Source organism: Oryzias latipes, chromosome 20, assembly GCF_002234675.1.
Source record: "Oryzias latipes chromosome 20, ASM223467v1".
In the NCBI taxonomy this organism is placed as follows: Eukaryota; Metazoa; Chordata; class Actinopteri; order Beloniformes; family Adrianichthyidae; genus Oryzias; species Oryzias latipes.
Window position 1 is genome coordinate 20,759,605 of NC_019878.2, and position 22,073 is coordinate 20,781,677.

The 22,073-nt window shown below is 39.5% G+C and overlaps 1 protein-coding gene across 2 annotated transcripts in view; it reads left to right on the top strand.

Moving 5' to 3' along the window:
* The window catches only part of pou6f2 (POU class 6 homeobox 2), an 88,226-nt gene that overhangs the window by 61,816 nt on the left and 4,337 nt on the right, over positions 1–22,073 (top strand). For both annotated transcript variants that reach the window (XM_023950118.1, XM_023950117.1), the window contains exons 6-9: positions 6,305–6,445; positions 12,146–12,355; positions 13,951–14,104; positions 19,882–20,050. In XM_023950118.1, the coding sequence (XP_023805886.1) occupies positions 6,305–6,445; positions 12,146–12,355; positions 13,951–14,104; positions 19,882–20,050 (674 nt within the window). The remainder of the gene's footprint in view (positions 1–6,304; positions 6,446–12,145; positions 12,356–13,950; positions 14,105–19,881; positions 20,051–22,073) is intronic.

Consider the following 22,073-nt stretch of genomic DNA (forward strand, 5'->3'; position numbering starts at 1 on the left):
TTTCACATGAAGGTAATGAGTGGGGAGATTGACGGCCACCGTCTCACACTCCATCACCCCTTTATAGTTAGTTTAAACGCTTTCACAACTCTTTCCCTCATTCATTTGCATTCTGCCTCATTAGACGTGGCCATTTCTGAAACTGCCATTTCCTGGAGTTAATGCCTTTTATTTGATCAGCCAAACCCTTCTCGGTTAACTAGCTGTCATTGTGGAGTTTCATATGACATCACTCCATTAGCACCCGCCACACCACCTCAGTCACCTCCAGATCTGACACCCCCTGTCCCTCCACTCCCTTAAGCAATTACACTGTCCGGCCGCTGCTGGATCCGGCGTTATTGTATTCTGCCAGGTGTTATCTGCCCCAGTTGTTCTATCTGTCTTTCACTCCCCCAATATTTTTCCTTGAGAATGGCTCTTCTTGGGTTTTATTTTTCACAACAGCTGAAGCTAAGGCCCAACAGTGAGCAATAGTCAGAGCTCACGGGGCTCTGAGTGTGCTACCACAGTGTGAGGCCCCGCCAACCAAGGGACCAGAGGTGTTTTGGAGGGCCTAATGGCATTTTGATGTTCATAAGCACAGCGGATGTTCGGAGTGGGGAGGCAGGGAAGAGGGGAGAGGCAGTTTTTAGGGCAGGAGGAGGAGAGTCAGCAGAGGACCGTCTGCCGAGTCCTGACAGACACAGAACGTGTTTTCTCATGTCACAGCTGATTACATTTACTCCGGAGTGGGAAAAGAGCAGGGAGGAGACGGGGACGGTAAATCCAGGATGGTCGAGGGGAAACTTCTATGTTGTTCCAGATAAAAGACATTCTTTTCACACAGAAACAAGAGTGGTATTGACTGTCGATCTACCTTGTTGGGTCCGTTTTGACATGGTCTCCACAAGAAAAGCTTTAATACAAGCCTCTGCTACAACTTTCATTTTCAGACCCTTTTGCAGGAAAGATTCAGTTCCTGAAAGAGCCACTCTAATGAATATGGTGTTTTTAACGTATTCTTGTGGCATTTTCCTGATGATGGAGGAGATATATAAAGAAAATACAGCTTAAAATTGCATCTCTGAGTGTTTCTTTATTTAAATAGTTGTGAATCTGGACCCGACGAAAACATGCCATTTGAAATAAAGCTTATGTGTGATGTAGAAAATACACTGGATGTACATCTTTGTTTTCCTCATCTGAGCTGGTATCTCAAAGCTGGCTCAAACCTGTATGACTGGATGGCTACAGTATTTGGCAAATTCGGCAAATACAAAAGATGCAAATTTCCAATGAACTCCAGCCGCTCTGCTGAAACTATGTACTAAAAAAAAACGAAACGACAAACGATTTTTTTGACTGTAGCGAAAAACAGCAAAATCTGAATTAAAAGACCACTGGGAACACTTTTTTTTGTCCTGTCCAACAGCTTAACAAACAGAAAAGAGCTAAAGGCCTCTTGTACCGGGCGGTAGTTAATCTTTTAACACAGTTGGTGTATATTTATATAAACTCCTTCTGTATTCGCGGCTAAACTTTATATATATTTATTGTTTGCATAGCCTTTTTTTTAATGGACTGGACAGAAAAGAAGAAGAGAGTAGATGAGAGTGGTATGTTAGAGAAAATGAAAAGAAAAGAAAAGAAAAGGGATAAAGAGGGGAAAAAGGGGGAGTTAAGGAAGTTGGAAGATATTTAAAGAAGTGGGGGGGGGTAGAATCATAAAACAACAAGTTGCTGGTGGTTTATCATCATTATATCAAAGTTTATCATTTGATATGACTGTCAGAAATATATAAAATATATTATGACAGGAAGGGGTGCAGAATTGCTCTTTGCCAAGAGTCCTGCCTACAACTCAGAGGTGAATTTGTAATGAACTACTGCTGCTCTGCAGAAACTATGTCTTAGAAAATAACCCAGTTTTTTTTTTTTTTTTGGCTGAAACTGCATAATCATAATTAAAAGACCTCTTAAAATGCTTTTAAAATAGCTCCTACTATAATTTATAATTTGCAAAGACACTCCAGGTGGTTTCATAAAGGTTTTTCATTCCAAACAGGTGAGCCTTTATTGAAATTTTAGCTCACAGTTAAGCAGAAAATAGGTTTTACGTGTCCTTAGAGCCTCAGCATCAACAAATGAGGCTCCTATATACACTTGTCCATTTGCCTCTGCTGCCCATTCAAAACAGCCACATGAAGGAGTAAACTCTGGTTGGTTTGGATCAGACAATTTTAGTTTCATGGGGTCTCTTCACGGTTTTGTGGGCATGTTTTTTTCCCTCCTATTCCTGAGATTGCATAGGTCGTTGCAGCGGGTGACCCTCATGGTGAAACAGGGGACAGATTGTCTGGGGGAATTTAGATTTCCCTTTTTTTCAGTTATTCAAACATTTTTTTTTTTGTTTAGAGTTTGCGGATCCCAGACTCTGTTCAGGTTTATTGAGAGAAATTGTGGCGTTAAAGGTGCTAAAGTTGTGTCAAATAATAACAAAAATGAAATTTTGCAATATTTTTGGTTAATTAACACAAATATTTAGCTTTTTTCTTGCTATTCTGTCTTGTTAACACCTGACAGATGTATCTGATACCCTTTTTTGTGGTGACAGAAACACATTGGTTAACATGCAGCTCCTGGAAACTGAAAGATCGCTGTTTATCTCCTCCAGCACATGCAATCAGTACAAATGCTGGGCCAGGCCTGTCATTTTGTGCCTCCTGCCGAGGTGTTGAGAGGAGTTACCGTGGTGGAAAATCACTTGTTTAGGTGTTGAACACAGCTTCTCCTCTCCTTATTCCTGCGTCTCATCCTAACTGTTATCCATATTACCCAGAGATGTGGCAATAAAACCTAATCTCTTTTCATCTGGATTTAGCAGAATAACATGGCATCTGGCAGACCTATTATCAAATGGCACTAAATGATAATGTTTGGAATAAATCTGAAGGCTTTTCCAACACCCTATCACTCAATGACATAAAGCAAGGCAGATTTTTAAGGGCGCCTTGAGGTGTGTGCACCACACATCACATTATCAGAGGGTTGAACTGTGACCTCAGTTTAACTCTGCCCACCTGACTCTTAATTTCCCACTCTGATCCTCTTTTGACCTATTTTCAAAGCGTTCCCAGTGGTTTTTTGATTATCATTATGCCATTTTTAGCTAAAAACAAAACTGTGTTGTTTAGGACATAGTTTCTGTAGAGCAGCAGGAGCTTATTAGAACTCCTATTCTGGGTTGTGGGCAGAGCTGCCCGCCCTCCCTTCCCGTCACCCATAAGTGAGAGCTCTCTGTTTACATGATCTCACGTTAGCTTTTGATTGACATTTGTAATAATGTCTGACACACATTGCTGTGGTCACAATTTGCCTCGATGATTACTTTAAAACGTGATTAATTATCCCCTACAAATAAAGATTTTTTAATAAAAGGTACTTGTCAATTAGTCATTTGATTTGATGCAGATTTTCTTTTTAAATTACATGTTGATAACAAAAAAAAATGCTTTCATGACAGGATGAGGAGATAATCCAGGTTTTATGTTACCTGCTCTGCTTTCGAACTTCAATAAATATTCTTTAAGGTTTTGAGCAAAAATGTCTTTTGTTATAATTCAGCTTTTTGAGTTCCTTTTTACCTGTTAATGTAAACGTAAACATTTTTAACATAAAGATGTGAGAATCAATGCCCGTTTAGGAGATTATCTCTATGTAATTTTTATTTTGAAAAGCCAGGTCATTTCCCTGTTAAATTTGTGCCACATTAGTAAGAAACAAGCTGCTGTGGGATTTGTACAACAAGCACAATTACAAAAAAAAACAAAGTTTTCATACTCTTTGTGCTGTAAGGAATGCTGAGGCTTATGTGACAATTTGATGAATTTATCCAATATCACTGCGCAAATGTCCCACTGAGGATCATCTAGGATTATTTGTGACTTTTGAGGACAATTGAACACTTTAGGGATGAAATGAAATTTATCAATAAATATTTCTTACTTCTACAGAGATTTATAAGTTTTAAAGGCTTTATTTTTTATTTCATAATCATCAACTCAGGTTGTTTTTTTTCAGTTTTCTTAGGAAATTGGTTGTATTCTTTAGCTTTCTTTCAGTTCCAAAAGTTTGCACTGACTTGCTTTCAACTGTAATGGATGAGAATAAATCCCGCTAGATTATTTATATATTTTCTTATTTAAAATGATCGTGATTTCCGAATGACTAACGCTGAACACATAAAAGACAATCCTGCGGTTATCAAGGAAAAACTGGATGACTTTCAGAAGAGAGGAGGCAATATCAATCACGGCCAATTTGAGGCCACCAACATGAAATATGATTTCATAAGACAAATGCAGTGTCATTCTTAATGTGCTTAACCTTTACTGTCAATGAAAAAGTATCGATCGCTCAGTGGCATTTTTTCATCATTTGATTTCAGAAAGTGTAATAATATACGGTGGTGGGATAAAAGATAAAAGATAAATGGCAAATGAATTATCTCAGGTGAACAAAGCTGAAATCTCAACAAAGCACTAAAAGCGAAGCGGGAAGTTGAAAGAGTGTCTGCAGCTGCACGTTTTCTTTGAAATTTGTGGATGAACTTCTCATTTCCTCTTTAGCGGCCAACATGTATTAGCAGCAGTGAGGATGCTGCCTCCTTTTAGCCCTATATAGTGATTTATATTTTATTTAAAATTTGAGATGCCTGTTTCATTAGCATGATCCAAACTTTCCTTACATACCTATTGTATAAAACTTGGTCCATATTTCCTGCCCTGCAGTGCATCATCATCCCACAAGGGGCAGTAGAGGGGCTTTTTCTGCTCATTTAAAGCGTGAAATCGTAAAAACACTCTCGGTGGGATAAACTTTGCTACCCAAAGCAATTCTTGAGTGCACCAAAAAACGAACATGCTGGAATTATATACAAACTGGGGAAAGCCAAAAATGTTTTCTCTTTTTTCTAGAGATTCTATAACATTTGGGATTCTTCTACAAGACAAAACAAAAAATGATGTAATGCACTCTTCTGCCCGGCAACATATTTTATACATAAAAGTCTATAACAGTTTGAATAAAAGTTATTTAACATAAATTCAACCTGATAAAACCATAAAATGTATTATTATTTTGTTTTATCTTTATTCTGTATTTGTTCATTATGGCTACTGATTGTTTCTGTAATTCGGTTGTATGTATAATTAAAGAAAACAATTAAAAAGCTTTGCTAATTTTTAAAGCTTTTTGGTGAAAAAAACACACACTTATTATTATTCATATTTAAAGGAAAACTTGATGCATAAAACATGCCCAATTGAGTGATAATTGATTCTTTATATTACAGCTACACACTGTGTAACATTCATGTCAGTATTTTTGCATCTTAAACTAACATTGTTGTGACCATAAACTTGCCAAATCTTCTAATTAAAAAAAAAAGATTTAGCAATTTCTTTTGTAGATTTCATCAAAGAGTTTACAAATCTTAATTCCATATAAGATTGACATTTCTGTCTGGTTAATGCACAGTTTTTTATTCTGATGAGTAATTGGAAGGTCGCCCATCTCCTTCTGGTCTTTGATCTACTTACTCAGCTTCATAAGTTTCCTCTGCTGCACTACAACCAAATCAGCAGTGCATTTTCACTGCCTAATAAGAGGTTTGCTTGATTTATATGGGTAATCTCAGCAATGTGGCGGGCCTCTACAACTTGGCCTGGATGCAAACAGCTTCCTTTCACAACCACACGAGTCCATTACAGCGAAGGGTAAAGACGGTCGTTTTAAACCGTCCTCTGCTTTAACTGTATCACTGTTTCGGGTCTAAAGACACAGGAGGATTTCTGCGTCGAAGCGCATTGAAGCAGCTGACGATACAGTGATGCATGGCCGTGCTGGCTGGCTCTATTGTGAGATCAAGGAGCGGGTGGGCCATTTCTGGCGGTGGAAAGACGAGAGCGGGGCCCGTGGGGAGCCCCGGGGGCCAGAGAAAGCACTTAGAGTGGTAAAATGGCCACTTATTCTCAGCCACCATCCAGTTTTCGCTGCTCCTCCCTACCCTTGAGCCTCCCACTGGGTCCACAAGCACAGACCTCTGGGAGCTGTATGATGGACTGCATAGCGCTCGTAACGCTCATAATGCTGCTGGACTCTGCAGACCTCGCTGTAGTTAGTCCATTCTAGGCCCTGGCAACAAACAAAAGTGTGAAGCATGTTAGCTGCCTTCCTCAGGAGTTTGTATCCTGCTTTGAGCATCTGTGCTGGTGACATGAGCAGATGTAACTCTGACGAATGATGCCCGTGCCCTCCTCAGATGAATCCTCTGGCCAGCCCGGCAGCAGTAGCAGCGGCGGCGGCAGCCATGGGCTCCATCGCCGGCTCCCAGGTGTTTGGAAACACCCTGTCAAGCCTGCAAGGCGCCACTGGGCAGCTTGTCACCAATGCGCAAGGACAGGTATGTGCAGTTCACGGGAAACCAGCATGACCACTGATCAGTTACTGTTACTGCACTTCACACTGGATACCATGTCGTTCTCAAAACGGGTTAAAAAATACTGTATACATGATGTTTTCCTTTGTTATAAGAGAAAAAGTCAGCACTAAGATTTCTTAAAATAAACCGAGGCATGTTTTCTTCTCAAAGGCAACAGGATGCTTATCACTTCTGGTGGACTGGTGGAGAGTCTCAAGAATTTATAATCAGTCAGCTGGTTGTTCACACCTTTAGAGTCATTATAATCACCTGTAAGAGGTTCTTTGTTCCAAGATGTTGTGCTCGAATTCCTTCACTACGCACTACATAGTGCACTATATAATGCGTTCGCCATTTTGTAGTGCTCTCCAAATCTACAATTCCAAAGTCCAGTGCCCTAGAAATTTCCCAGAAGTCTCTACGGAAAACAAGTGTGCATCGACGCTCACTAGATTGGCGAATATAGACCATAATGCATTGCGTCTGAAGATGTTTTGCGAGAAAAATGTTCTTCGTAACTTAATTGTGCTTTTTTTTTTTTTTGGAGCATCATAAGAGATTTTGGCCCAACTGATTATTATTATTTATTTTATTTTTTTTACATTTTCTCCCGCTGTGATTTCATCATTTTTTGGAGGGGTTGCTCACTATTTCTAAAATTTATTTTCACTGGGTAAAAGGTGTGTGGAAATTTAGCAAAATTTAACCTAAAGCTGCGTCAATTTGCGATCAAGCGGCCACTTTTTATGAAAAGTCCATATAAACAAGCATAGACCAGAATTTTGGGCTTCCGTATCCAGAACTTTCGCTTTCACACATCGCTATACAAGTTTTTAATTCTGTTGCCGGCTCTACATACAGAATAAGATGTTTAAAGTGCAACAAATACTTGGTGATCATTTGTGTTTTTGCAGTGCATTCAGTCATGAATGGATATTTGTAGAGATAGATTACCCAGAATTTTTGTCTTTGTCTTTTGTCTGCTGTAGCTTTCCCATGTTTTAGAATAAACAAGCCTGTCCTCCTCTTATCTGCCTGTCAAAGTAAAATGCTGACCTTGTCGTATTTAAGGGTGGCTGCAGAATTGTTACATCAGTAGCCAGAGGCTTGAACGATGATGCTTGTCATGGTGGGACTCTATCTAATGAATCATCTTATCTCAGGTGTACACAGCACGTCTAAAGGAGGATCCTTTTAGTTCACTATAATTAATGTTTTTTTCTTGTTTGTAGATTCACCTGCTGATCTGCATGTAGTAGATGTGTCCATGGCCAGGCACTTGATCCTAAATGTTGCTAATGAGACAGTATGGACTCTCCTGGCGCACACGGTGCCTCCAGCGCCTCGGAGCAGATCACTGTGGCTTTGGACTTGATGGGATGCACTGTGCTTTTGTAGTGTTTTGGTGGCTGACACTCCCTGACATAATCAGGTCACAGAGACGGTCAAAGCCCAGGGCTACAGCCTTTTGCTCCCCACCTCATTATTCCACAGCGCCATTCAGGCAGAGGGTTCTGATATCGGCACCACCCTATCAAAAGACCCTGCCCTTACTTTGATTCACAAATACCAAAAGCAATTTACAGGCTACCACCTCACTTACATAAAGCTGGAGGCTTAAATAAGCAGATAAATGTTGGTTTTATCCATTCACGCGGGATTTTAAGGAACACTTTTTATCATCCTTGCACCTTCCCTTGAAATTATATTCCATTTATCAACAACCAATAATGTCACTGGTCTCAAAATTTATTTTACAGGACCTGTTTCATAAGCAACAGCTCTGTGAACCTTGAAAAGTGTCAACTCTGACAGGCTTTTGGAGTCCAGCATGTTTTTAGACCTTAATTATATTGGCTCCAGCTCTTTTTTTGTTTTATTCTCTAAGGAAAATCAATGCGGCTGTTTTATTCCCAGTGCCTCTCTACAAGTGTGATTAAGGCTGTGGATAAAAGCCACAATTATTAAGTCACCCTCACTTCAAAACATTCTTTTCCTTTTTCAAATCAATGGCATTTTTGCTTCTTTTCAGAGTAAATGCACACTTTCATCCCTCTACTTTATCATACCATTAATACTATATTGTGTATCATAGACTTTGGGGGCTGTTTCCTGATTTTAAACAGTCTGAAAGGTGCAAACACTTTTAAATTTACATCCGCAGTTGGGTTAATCCTGCTTCCGGATCAAACCAGCCCCAAAATTCTCAATTTTTACCAAATAATTCCTGGAAAAACAATGTTAGCCACTATAATAGTGGGAGACAACTTATAAACCTGGAAAACGCGAGCAGCCTGGTGAAAGTGAACTACAAAACAAGTATGCCCCGTGTATTGATGGAAGCCCTCAGCCCTTAGATTAAGTGTAACCACTGTGTAAACTGCTATTGACCTTGTAATAGTAGTGTAAGGCTGCAAACATTGATCATTTTACTTTCCAAAAACTGTCAATTCAGTGCAAGTTCCCTGATAGCTTGTTTTCTTAGAAGAATGGCACCAAAACGAAACTATGTTGTTGGAATATTGTTGTAGAAAACAAGAAAAGCAGACATTTTTATTGCATAAATATATTTTGTTTGAAAGCATAGGACAAAAAAAAGAATTGGAGTTTTTAATTTAGCTGGCTTTGGGCCTTGAGATGTCTGAACTCCAGACATTTCCCCTCTTGAGTCTAAATTCGCCCTGTGAACGGCAGAGGAGTGAAAATGGGCTGAGATTTCGCCCGGTGACCATGGCTAAAGACACAGATTGCCTGGCTGGAGAGATGAGATGACATTCCCGTGGAAACAAGAGCGACATCACATTAATGAGTTCTGCTGGTTGAGGAGCTGTACATTTCTCACATTCCAGCTGATGAACCGGTGCAGGAGGCAAATACTAGGGGCGAAATGACTGCAAGTTAGGTTAGGAGATGGACTTAACCTGTGAATGAGACAGGGGCCCTGAAGGCTGTTTATTTATGAATTAGCCGGGTGATGAAATTGCACCCTGAGAGGCCTGCAAGCTGATGTTTGGCGATGGAAATGATTTCACGTCTCCATCAAATTCCTGCTGGCTGCATAATGAGTTCATTTCCTGCTGGTTGTTTGAAAGCAATGTAGGTTTGGGGGGGAATTAAAGATCAGAGCAGCTATATAAAAACTTTAAAAAAAAACAAAAGAGCGGGAGGTGAACAAAGTTTTTAGAGATTTTTTTTAGACAATAAAAACATAATTTTTAGATTTATTGTTGTAGTTTAAAAATATATATAAGAAATAATTATTATCTGTTATTATATAACTCCATTAAGAATAAGTTTAATGATAAACATTATTTTGACCATTTAAAGTCCCACTCAGATGTCTTGATTTATTTTAAAGGCATTCTTAGCTGTCTTTTATTCATAACTTTTCGAGCCAAAATAAAAAAAAAACTGTTGTTTTCTACGACATACAGTACAGACCAAAAGTCTTTACTGAATGGGAAGGTGTGTCCAAACTTTTGGTCTGTACTGTAGTTTCAGCAGAGTGGCAGTTGTTCATCAGAAATTCTCCTCTGAGTTGTGGGCAGGCCCCCCTCCCCATCACACATAATTGAGAGCTAACTGTTTACAGTTGCTAACTTACAGCTCCTCACACCCCAACCTAACGTTAGCGGCGCAATAAAAACGGCGAGCGATATCGGAGCTATCTGGCCGTAAAGTTTTGAGCCTGATTCCAGCTCAGACTAAGAAAACTAAGACGTACATGGATCTATTTGTCTGCAAGTAGATGCATCAGAATGAAGCAGAGCAGGGAGCAGCATATTTTATAGGTCACAAATAAGCTCTTTTTGTCGTCTGCTTCGTCTGCTTATACTCTCATATCTCTCATTCACAACAATTTGAATAATGAAATACTCAGAAAGGCTATTTGGAGCTTACTGGTAATTTTTCTTTTTAAATTATGTCCTCAATCGACAAAAAATGCCACAAGAACATGTTAAAAAACACAATTTTCATCTGAGTGGGTCTTTAACTGTTTGCATTTGGCTTAATACTCCATTTATCAATCATTTATCACGTTGTAGTTTTAAAATCTAAACTTGTTTGATGATGCTCGTGCTAAAAACTTGCTTAATTAATTTGATTTGTTCGTCTTCCAAGTATTTTACATTCTAGAAATCACAATAATTATTTATTTCCGATTTTTTTCATCCCAAACCCAAAGTTAAACCTAATATTTTAAGCTTCCATCCTCTCATGTGTCAGAGAATAGACAGAATGCAAGTTTGAAATGCCGTCCTTTCTTCTTGCTTTGAGGTAACTGCAGTCGCGTTAGCCTAAGTGAAGATGTGTGGCATTGCCGTAAAACATCTGCTGCGGGACTCCGATGGAGGAGCGCGGCGCGCGGGGGTGAGCGCTGAGATGTCAGTTGCTCGCTCCTTTATTATGCTTATAGAACAACCACTTAGTCCGATGATGATGAATAATTGAGCAGAACAAGTTCTCTGCCACTGTGGCATGCAAAGCTGGATCAGTGGGACTCAGGAGACACAGGCGTCAGGCGGGGCAATAAAATATGCTAAGTGGCAGGAGGGCATTACAGGGAATTTACAGAGCCGGCGCAGAGAGAGAAATAAATTATCTCTCCCCTAATGCGAAGCAACATAAGCAAATGAGCCGTGGAGAGGATGAATTACAGATTGTCGGCCCACCTTTCTCTTACACATCCCTCCCTATTATGTCAAAGAGTGGGGTGGTGGGGAGGGGGAGGAGGACGGTGGGCTGAAACATGAGCTTTGGCGGCAGTACAGGCAGTGAGAGGGAGGGCCTGGAAAAGAAATGTTTGTGGTTCTGTGCTGGATGTGGAGCAGAACCAATAGAAGTCCAAGATCGTAGCAAATGGAGGTCCTCTGCCAGGTTGAGCTTTGGTGTAATGAGGCTCCTGTGGAGAAGCCCTGCCAGCAGGGCGGCAGTGCTGCAGCAGCCCGGAACCGGTCCCTGGATGACATTAACCTTCATCATGGTGAAGAGGCACTAAGTCCCCCTCTAAAGCGCCACTCTTGGCCACACTTGGGCAGCTCTGAGAGCTAAAACGTTCTGCTGCCCCCTTTGATCTGCCCTTCCTGATTACAGCCACGAACCAGAGGAGAGCATAAGATGCCAGGGGGGGGTGAAGTACCCCTGGGAGTTGAATTAGAGACACACGCTCTCTGATGCTCCTGTTTTGCCCCTTTTATTGTTTCTTTTTTTTCTTGCACTTCCTCCTGTCTGCCTATGCGTGTGCAAGCGGGTGAAAAGAGGGTCCGTGTCTCTCGGCAGCTTCACTTCTTCTCACCAGGGACAGACAAAGACACTTAAGCACAAACACACACTTTCATTCCGGTCCCGGCCCTGGTGATGGATAATACAGTCAGTGGTGTGCACCATCACACACACAGGTATTCAGCGCTGACCTTTGCAGTGCGCTCCCAGCAGTCTGCTCTGGCGTCACTTGCTCCAGACTTTAAAACCCCATCAGTGACAGACGATCAGCGGACGTTTCTGCGTGTTTTTTCTGCTCAAATCCCACAAAAAACCATCAAGGTTCCTAAAACATAAAATACAAATTTAAAAAAACCATCACAGCAACACGAAAAACATTATTTCCTCACTCTGTTTACCCTCTTTTCTGCCTCCAAAGCCGTAAAGCTGATTTCATCTATGCTCTGCCCCCCTTTGTAGATAATTGGAACAATCCCACTGATGCCCAACTCTGCAGGGCCCTCCAGCCAATCAGGGGGTGGCAACCCAGCGCTGCAGGTACAGCCAATTACACCTCAGCTTCTGACCAACGCTCAAGGCCAGATCATCGCCACGGTGATCGGCAATCAGATCCTGCCTGTCATCAACACCCAGGGAATCACGCTGTCACCAATCAAGCCTGGACAGCAGGTAACATATATGCTCATGTACAAACACACTCACACGCGTGTGCAGGAACAGCGCCTGCGGAGGATTCTTCTTAAACTGATCAAGGGGGTTGTTTTCCAAAACTGTGGAATGAGCAACACCTAGTGGAGTCAAACTGGAGTCCTGCTCATTCATTAGTTGCTGTTTTCCTACTAAACTTCTCCTATTTTTGCTGCTTATACTCTCATAGCTCTCATTTGCATCATTCCAGTTGAAAAACAGTAGCTGTGTGTTTGGAAGATATCCGTCTGCCAACCTATCAAATCCAGCCACAGAGAGACTCTTCAACCCCTACAGAGCCCAACCTAAATAAAAAAACAAATCCCACTTCTCATCACTTTACTTAAAACTCCAACACTCCTCCTTGCACCCCTTCCTGATTGGCTGCCTCTGACCTGAACGAAAACCTTTTTGTTTTGCGTAAACACATTTCAGAGGGTTTTTTTTTTCTCGCCTTTTGCACACCTGATTTCGCACCATAAGCAGCGCAAACCCCCTTTACTCCTCCCAATTTGTCAATCTATACGATGCACGATTGCGCGCACACTGACACATGCACAATGGGAAGGTTATTGACTCAGTAATGATGATGTCAGCTCTGAATTACAGGGTAAAGGTTCCCGTTGAAGGCCTCTGCAGAGCAGAATGGATGAACTCTGCCTGCAGATGGAAACCTAATTGTGGTAGTCCAAACAGCAGATCATACTCTTGAATGAATTAATGCATTTGTAATAATGTTTATGCTTTTGTCTGCACTTCAAAGCCACGCTTGTACGCGTTGTTCTGTGGGCATAATTTACGGTTGTCAGAGCCTGCAGTCTAAAATATTTCCAGTGAAGCTAGATAATTCTCGGGGCCTGTCAGCCGTCCTGACAGTGTGTGCATCGCTGTTGACACCCCCCCACCACCACCACCATCCAAACAAACACATGCCACAGAAAAAATAATTAATGGCAAAGAAGGAGAAGAGAATCCAGCCTAGTGTTTGGCGAAGACAGCTTTTGGCTTTAAAAGTGGAGACATACCATCTTGATCTTGTAAAAGCAATCCAAATGTGCATAAAACATGAAAATACATCTTTTTTTTCTCTTTTTTTTGCCATCAGAGCACGAAGATGACAGATCATGAATTATGTTAGATGCGGGGGACTGCTGGGTCCACATTTTTATTTCACATTGAAGCTGCCATTATTAGTGTCTTCACAAGCCCGACGACACAAAGAAAGGCTCTAATTGTCATGAGCTGTTTGCTCTTTCCACCAGATTTCTGCAGAGGAGCAAGTATTAGGTGCACAGACAGCAAGAGTTCCCTTTTAAACTCAGTTTGCAATCGGGAGCTGCTGCTGTGAACTATTGACGCTGTTTTCTTCTGTCAGTCTAAATACTGCAGCCGGTAATTACATCGTTACCAGCTAAAAGGTGAATCTTATAACACTTAGCGTCTAAGTGGCCAATTTAGTCTCTGCCGATTGGTTGATTGGATTTGTCGTTGTTGACATGATTACTGTAAGTTATGATTATTCAGATGGCGCCGCACTGTTAATGCATGGTGTCAGCTGTGTGTGTTTGTGGGTCCAGCTGCCTCAGGCTCAGCAGGCGCAGACGGGCCCCGCATCGACGCAGCCCAACCTGCTCCACATGCCCCACAGGCAGAGCCCTCTCCACCAAGCCTCTTCCTCCTCCTCCACCTCCTCATCCTCCTCGGCTCTCAGCGTTGGGCAGCTCGTCAGCAGTAAGTGTCCGACGGCCCTCACAAGAACTCTGCGCCTCACATTTTATGGGGAATGAATAACCACTTTAAAGATCTACTCCAATTTCGTCCATTGTGAAAATGTTCTCAGTGGCCTGTTGATTAGGATCACGCCGTTTTTAGCCAATTTCCTTCAAAATCAGTCACTTTCTAGAACAGAGTTTCTGCAGAGCAGCAGTGGTACACTAGAAATTCAGCTCTGAGATGTGGGTGGAACCATTGGTACAGAGCAACCCCACCCCCCTTACCCCTCCCTATAGTGGAGCAGGGAGCAGCCCGACCAGCACATTTTCTGTCACAAAAAAGCTCTTTTTCCAACAGCATTTTTCGTCTGCTCCAGAATTGCAAAAAGATACTCATAAATGCAAGTTTGAGCTAAACCCTGGAACACATTTGCTATGAAAAGTTACACCATCACTTTTGCCAGGTAATTTTTTAATCATATACCCAACTAAAGGTACTTGTCATAAAAAATAGGTCAGAACATGACAACACATGATAAATTAAGAGTGGTTTTCTTTTATTTTCCACTTTGGTATGTGTAACAAAATGAAAAAGAAAAACCCAGGAAGTTCATAAAAACATGCTCAAGAATTACTAAAAAATTAGGAATTTGAGAACAAAAAATTGCTAAAAAATTATCAAATGATACTAGAAACTTGGTATTTGGTCCACTCATTTCTGGGACATGTGAGACGTCCCTGGTGAAGGCACAGACTCCTTGACACGTGACATATTGAAATTCTTGTAAATAGTTTTGCTCGGGTGAAATTCACTCAGCGATATAGTGCTCCAGGGTTAATTTTTTTTAAATAAATGTCCTCCCTAATCAGAATGATGCTACAACAGCATGTTGAAAACACCAAAAACATGCTTCATCAAGTTCAAATGTTGTTTATTTTTCCGGTAGAAAGTTTCCCTGCCATCGGGAACACAGAGCAGAGACAATGATGTATCAATAAAATCAAGACAACAAGAAAATCGGTAGAATTAATACAACACACGTACACTCAGTAAGATACAGACTTGAATGAAAAAGTGTGTCCAAATTTTTGGTCTGGACTGTATATATATATATATCTATATTAATGTATTAATTTTATTTATCTATTATTTATCTTTTTAATCTATTGCTATTTTTACTTTTTTTATTGTTTCTAATGTGTGTGTGTTTTATGAGTGTGAGCAGATGACCATTTTTAAATTTCCTTAGGGATTATTAAAGACCTTTTCTATTCTATTCTATTCTATTCTATTCTATTCTATTCTATTCTATAGAATCAAACCTGCTGAAGTAATCAATAAAACAGAACATGGGGGTTAGCAGCTGGAAGGCAGCAGACTGATGCAGGAGAATTTCACCTGCAGCTAATCTGTGGTTTCCTTCGATTTTATTGGTTGCTGTTAATGTGGCTCAGTGTCACAGAAAGATTTGTCAAAAACTCTCAAAGCAATCAATCTTTTTTTAAAAAGATTTTCAGGAAAAATGACAATTAACCTACAACAGAAATTGTTCCAAAGTTTTCTACCTTAAACATAGAGAGGTTTAATTTTACCTCATTTTATTAGAAATGTCTTTAAAAACAAAACTAGCTTTAGTAATCTGTTCCATCAAACCAACGAGGTATACACTTAGAATAGAATAGAATAGAAAAAATAATAAAATAGAAGTTGTTGTAATTGCGAGCACAATTAAATTGTAGGTGGCTGCTTGCTGCAACGCACAGCGCAATAACATAAAAAAGAAAACAAATTCATACAAAGATTATAAAATTAATAAAAAATATTAATAGTGAAAAATTGCAAAACAAGTGTTCCCTAGCTTTAGAAATAGTTCAGCTAAAGCAACGTTTCTAGATTTTTTTTAAGCTTAAATTTCAAATTTCCATAGAAATTTAAATTTCAACCACCAAAATCAAATTCTACCACTTCTTTTTCTTTTTCTTTGAAATCCTTAGTTTGCTTAGATGAATTATTTGATTTAATCCTGTTCAACATTAATGTCGGATCAGACTTTGTCTAATTGTGAACACTTGCACTTTTTTGTACAGGTCTTTTTCTTGAATCAGTCTAAAATATGTTGAAATCAAACATTTCAAAGCTTCTTTTCTTCTATCACTGTATAATTTAACATTCACTACAGTAGATTTTTAAACATGAGACACTTCTTTGATTTCATTTCATTGTTAGGCATCAAAAGTGGTATTTTCTTTGTATAATAAACATTATTGTCTGAGTTCTTTGGGCTTGTGGAAGGCCTTATAAATCACTGGGCCGCAGCCTGTCACCATGCAGCCACTGCCTTAAAAAAACTCTCCTTTATTCAGATAAATTTCATTTGTCAGAGTCGATTCTCCCAAACTCCGTGTAAACTCGTTTTAACGGCGGCCACAGCTCCTCTGAATTGAATTTAAAGAGTAAAAAAAGGAGCAATTGATCAACTTGTTGCAGACGCTGTGTTTAGTTTATGTTTACTTGGAAAATATCTCATAAACCATTTCTGAGTCTGCGCAGATATGGAGACGCTCAGGTCTGCGGTAAACGGTACGAATGCTTTATGCAGAATGCTGAGAGTCATTTACAGAACGCATCAGCAAAGCAAAGTCCAGGAACTGTCAGACTGCAAGAAAATCAAATGCTCCTGCGTTCACTGCCCACAAACAAAAAGAAAGGCTGAAATAAACGAAATGCCACAGAATTCCTGTTAACAATTAGATGGGAAAAGTCAATCAGAGGGAGGAATGCAGGACAATCATTTGTTTTATTTTGAGGTTATTTATTTGAAGCAAGTCATTTGTGAGAGTTTGAGAGGACTATTGGGGTAAAATGCCTTGCTCAACTGCACACATTCAAGCTTTAATGCAAAAACTTTGTTTGTGCAAATAGAAATGTGTTTTTTTCTAAATAAAAGCACACATTGTGATCGTTGCTGGGTTTAGTGAATAATCCCCCCTCTATTTTTTTTTGTTAAAGCACCCTCCTAAAGTAAACTGGATCTACTTCACCATAAAATAACATTTTCATCTGGTTTACATCAAATCTCTTACACTATTTATAATGCACTTTTCAAGAACGTGTAACACAAAGTGCTCACAATGTAAACATTTTTCAGCCTAAAAAATCAAAAGCAAAACCAATGACAAAAACATTTATGTTGTATCATTTTAAAATTTTAAAATCTTCTATGTATTATAAATTTTTAAATATTGTGCCACTTTTATGCACTACTTACATTACGTTTGTTATATAATCCATTAGTTAGAAGTTAACCAATCATTCAAACTATTTTTAATGCTTTACAAAGCATTAAAAATAGTTTCCCTTTTTTTGGGTTTCCCTAAAAAAACTGTAAAAACTTATTTAATGTCAGGCAAATCAGATTCATTTTGCTCACATGTTCTTGCAAATATTTACAAATCTTCTTGGATTGACCGGATCTTTCAGTCTTAAATTGATGGTTCATGCTGTGAGAAACTAATAAACAGCCCCAGTGTTGGTGGATCGCAGATTTAAAGTTTAAGTTTAAGTTTCACTTTAGTTCTGCATATTTGATCCATCCCCTCCGTGGAAACGGGGACCTGCAGGCCCAGCCGCACTTTGGTAGTTGAGCCCCCCTAACCCAACCACTTACTGCTAAGAATCCAGCTGCGGGCCAATGCCAGCAACTCTAGACTTGCAGTGCAGACGAAAATACTGAAATGGAGGACTTAAAAAATGTTTTTTTGGTGTTTAGCAAACGAGTGGTGGAGTAATTATGAACCAGAATATAATAACTATGGAAAAAATAAGTATTAAGTAAGGCATGATAGCAATTCAACTTTTTTTTGACAAACTTCAGATTAAAGGACTCGGGGTTTCATATTTATAAATATAGACATCTCTATTTATGATTAAACATAATTATAATGGCATTATTTACACGAGAATGCATATGGAAGTGTATTGGTTTACTTTTATATTTGTAAGTTAAGTCACAAATAATCAGTTTGATAAATCTTTGTATAGATGTATATGTTTGTTGTTTGTCTTCTTTAGTGTTTTTAGTCCTGATAGCGTGAAATCAACTAATTCCAAATCTAACATGGGAGGCATTGGGTCATTGGGAGAGGAAGCCTAGAAATAGGAAAAGAACACGAATCATAAGAACGAAATAATTAAAGAAAATATAAAATTATTCGTCCATGCAGCACTTTGCAAGAAATCCTATTGAAAGACTTAAAAATCTAGAAACACAAGATCCACACAAACATTCAAAAGGAAAAAAAAGCTACAACCTGGGTACAATCACTTCAAAATGACTGTTATAAAGTCCAATAATGAGTATTTTTTTGTTAGTTCTGAGTAACCCTGCTTACAAAACAATCACAATGAATCACAATAATCAAATTTATTTATATATTTAAATAATATCCTTAAAAATAAACCACACATCACAGTGAAATTATACTTTTGAGTCTTAAATCAATTTTTCTATTGAGTATGGAGAAAAAGGATTCAGACTCATTTTTAAAATCATTTCATTATTTCTAGATCCTAACTTTTAATGAGACCAAACTGTGCGGATTTTGGTAAAAGTTTGGAAAGAGCAAAGAAAGGTTTAAACAACTTCAAACTTGGTCAAATGTCTTTTGAGTCCAAAATATGAGTTTTTGATATGACTGGACTGTGGATTGTGACTGTTGACCTTCCCTTCTCAGGGCAGACACTCTCCCACTAGGCCACTGACACATTTTCTGAGATCTTTCCACATAGGAACCCTGCAAACGCCCTCATCTTTAACAGGTTTTTAAGCTAAACATGAACCAAAACTTGGTGTCTGAAGAATTCTCCATCAGGAAGTGGCTGTTCTGCCTTGATGGGGATACTTTGCAGGAATAGTTCTCACTCTCGCAGAGCAGGTTTGGATTTTGGGTCACATTTGAGTCCCCAACCGTGGGTTTATAAGAAAAAGAGTATGGATGCAGAGGCACGCCAGATGAGCTTCCATTAGCCTTTCATTCCACTAAGTAAACAGCCTCCGCTGGGAACGATGAAGAAATGCTCATCACTGTGCAGACGACGGGACCTGGAGCTGTGAGTGCCCGGAGTCTGCAGTCCCTCCAACTGCCCGCTGTTCACACATCTGCAGCGCGGCACATACTCCACATCACTTATGAGGCGCGGCGAGATGGCAGCCGCATAGATTTTTGCTTAAATACGCTTGGAGAATTCCTTTAATAATTCATTGATAATGACCAGGATGAATAATTCAGAGGCACAAACTTTTGCTTTGGTAAGCAGGATGCCAGGGCACCTGACATTGATGTACAACGTGAAATCACTTTTTATTAGCGCAGAAATTCTTTAAAAGCGGAGCTTTTCAGATCATTTGTGGCGATCTACAAAAAGGATTGGGCTCCTTCTTTGTGTTGGAGTGCACAGACTTCTGCGTGTTTTGAACTACCTCACAAAAACGGGGTCACTGGGATGGAATAATGTCTCTATAGGGTCTTTAACTCACAAAATGTATTCATCAAAAAAGAAAGATTTAGCTCTACAGAGGATTTTTTGTTCCTATGCTTTCATATCAGATGTATTCACTCCTCCTTTGAATGCATTCTTCAAAACACGAGTTTTAACCCAAAGCGAGACTATTTTTTAAGTTGTTTAGAGACGCATCATGATTGCTTATAGCTGTATGTTTGCTCCATTCACCCTGAAAAATAGAGTGAGTGACGGGGGGGGACAAAGGACTAATAAAACGCGTGTTTGTATTGCAGATCCGCAGACCGCCCCCAGCGAGGTGGACGGGGTCAACCTGGAGGAGATTCGGGAATTCGCCAAAGCATTCAAGATCCGCCGGCTCTCCCTGGGCCTGACGCAGACTCAGGTGGGCCAGGCGCTCAGCGCCGCCGAGGGGCCGGCGTACAGCCAGTCTGCCATCTGCAGGTAAGCGCCACAAAAAAAAAAAAAAAAGGTGATTAGAATGAAAAATGCACCAATGAGCGTCCAGAAAACAGGATAAAAAAACCTTAAATGCATATTTAACAGACCTGTCACCCTCATTCCTCATCCTCATCCACTAACATGAAGGGTTACTTATGCAAAAAAAACATACAGGAGTATTACTAGAAGCACTTAGAGCAATTGAATAATTACTGAGGCGCATCGCTGTTACCTCTGCTCCGACACGAGAGAGCTCCACGGCGATGATCTGTTAATAAGATTGCCATGTTTTACAGCTTCCAGTTTAGTCATAAATGGACCATTACAGATTCATGAGACAATCAGACAATCACTTGTCCTGTTTTTCCACTTCACTAGCATTTCGCATAGGAGCCCAAATGAGCCCGTCTAGGCAGAATAATTGGTCCAAATATTACTTTTTCAGGAGATTTAAATGGAAAAGTCACTTATCGTGCAATGCAAAGACATTTTCTGAAGCATTAAGAGCCAAACCGCCCGTTTGATTATTGCATTAATGTTAATGTGGCCTTTTTAAATTGCATGCGCTTTGCTGACAACTCATTAATGTTTAGGTGCCGCGGCGCCTCTCACGCAGCTTTTAAAACTTTCATCACATCAACATCAAAACGCCGATAAAATGTGAAGCGCTACAGAAGGCGGTGCTTCTTATGAGGCCGGGCTAATGTTCCAAGTCGGAAAAATCGCACATGAAATATTTACGGCCCGGCATAATTCAAATATTTATAACATACATTAAAAGCCATTAGTTTGAGAATAAACACTCTGCGGCTGTTGCTCGTGCCGTAAAGACAGTTTTATTTTGTTTGCTTGACATTGGACATGACATGCTGATGTTTTAAGTAGCAGGGCAAACTTCACATGCTTTAGTTTAGTTAACATCAGCGCAGACTGGAGGTTTGGGCGGAGGGACGGCGCTGTAGCTCTGGGGCTCCGGCTCTGAGCTCACACAGCCAACGAACACTGACAGATGCTTCCATCTTGTCTGCTTTCATCGCTCACTGGCTCTTCAGGCTCTTTATTAGCTTCTCTAAACAGGCCCAGACTTTACATGACTTGAAACTTCAATGGTGACATACCTGGGGACGTTCATTCTGCTAAAGCATGGTTGGTTTTTGGTTCAAACTTTATTATAGTTCAAACTATATTATACTTTTCTTTTACCAAAAGAAAACATTATTTTATGATGTCTATGAATTTTGTGATTTAGTTCTCAAAAGATGAAAAACTACAGCGCAAATTCACTTCCTAAAGGATAAATGACCAAATTCATATTTACTGTGATATAATATTGATTGGAAATTGGAGTTCAGACATGAAAATAAGCAGTAGTGTTTGATTTTTGCTCATTTCAGATTAATTTAGAAGAATCTTAATCATTTAATATCTGAAATGGACCATTTAATTTCCTGACAACACAAAATCGTGATGTTGTTTTTTTGTAAATTTGTTTGTTTTTTGCCTAAAGCTAAATAAAATAACAGAAGAGTGGTAGCTCAAGGTTAATTCGCCCCGGCTTTTATTTTGAAATTGCTCTCCTGAGGTTTTGGTGTGTCTAAAAATGACGACACACCAACTAAGTTTTAATGTTAGTTTGCTGCCACTTTATTTCTTTCAAAACTGAAATGGACAAAAATTCAAATTAAACTGATAAAAGTGCATCTAAATTAACAAATGTGTCAGTGAAAACATTGGTAGATTTTAAAATATTAGGTAAAAAAACGATGGCGTCGTAAATTTCAGAAGAAAAATAGACAGACGTGACATCACTTTAACCATTTTATCTTTCAGAAGCTCAAAAAATATATTTTCTTAATCTTTTTTTTTTACTTGATCTCTAGTTAGAACACAGATGTTGCATTTTTTCTTTTTCTCCCACAATAAGCATGTCATCATTGATTCCTATTTTTTAACGGTCGCTAGATGTTATTATGATGCTGCGTTCAAGTGTCACCTCACAAATAAAAACTGAAAACCAGCAAACCCC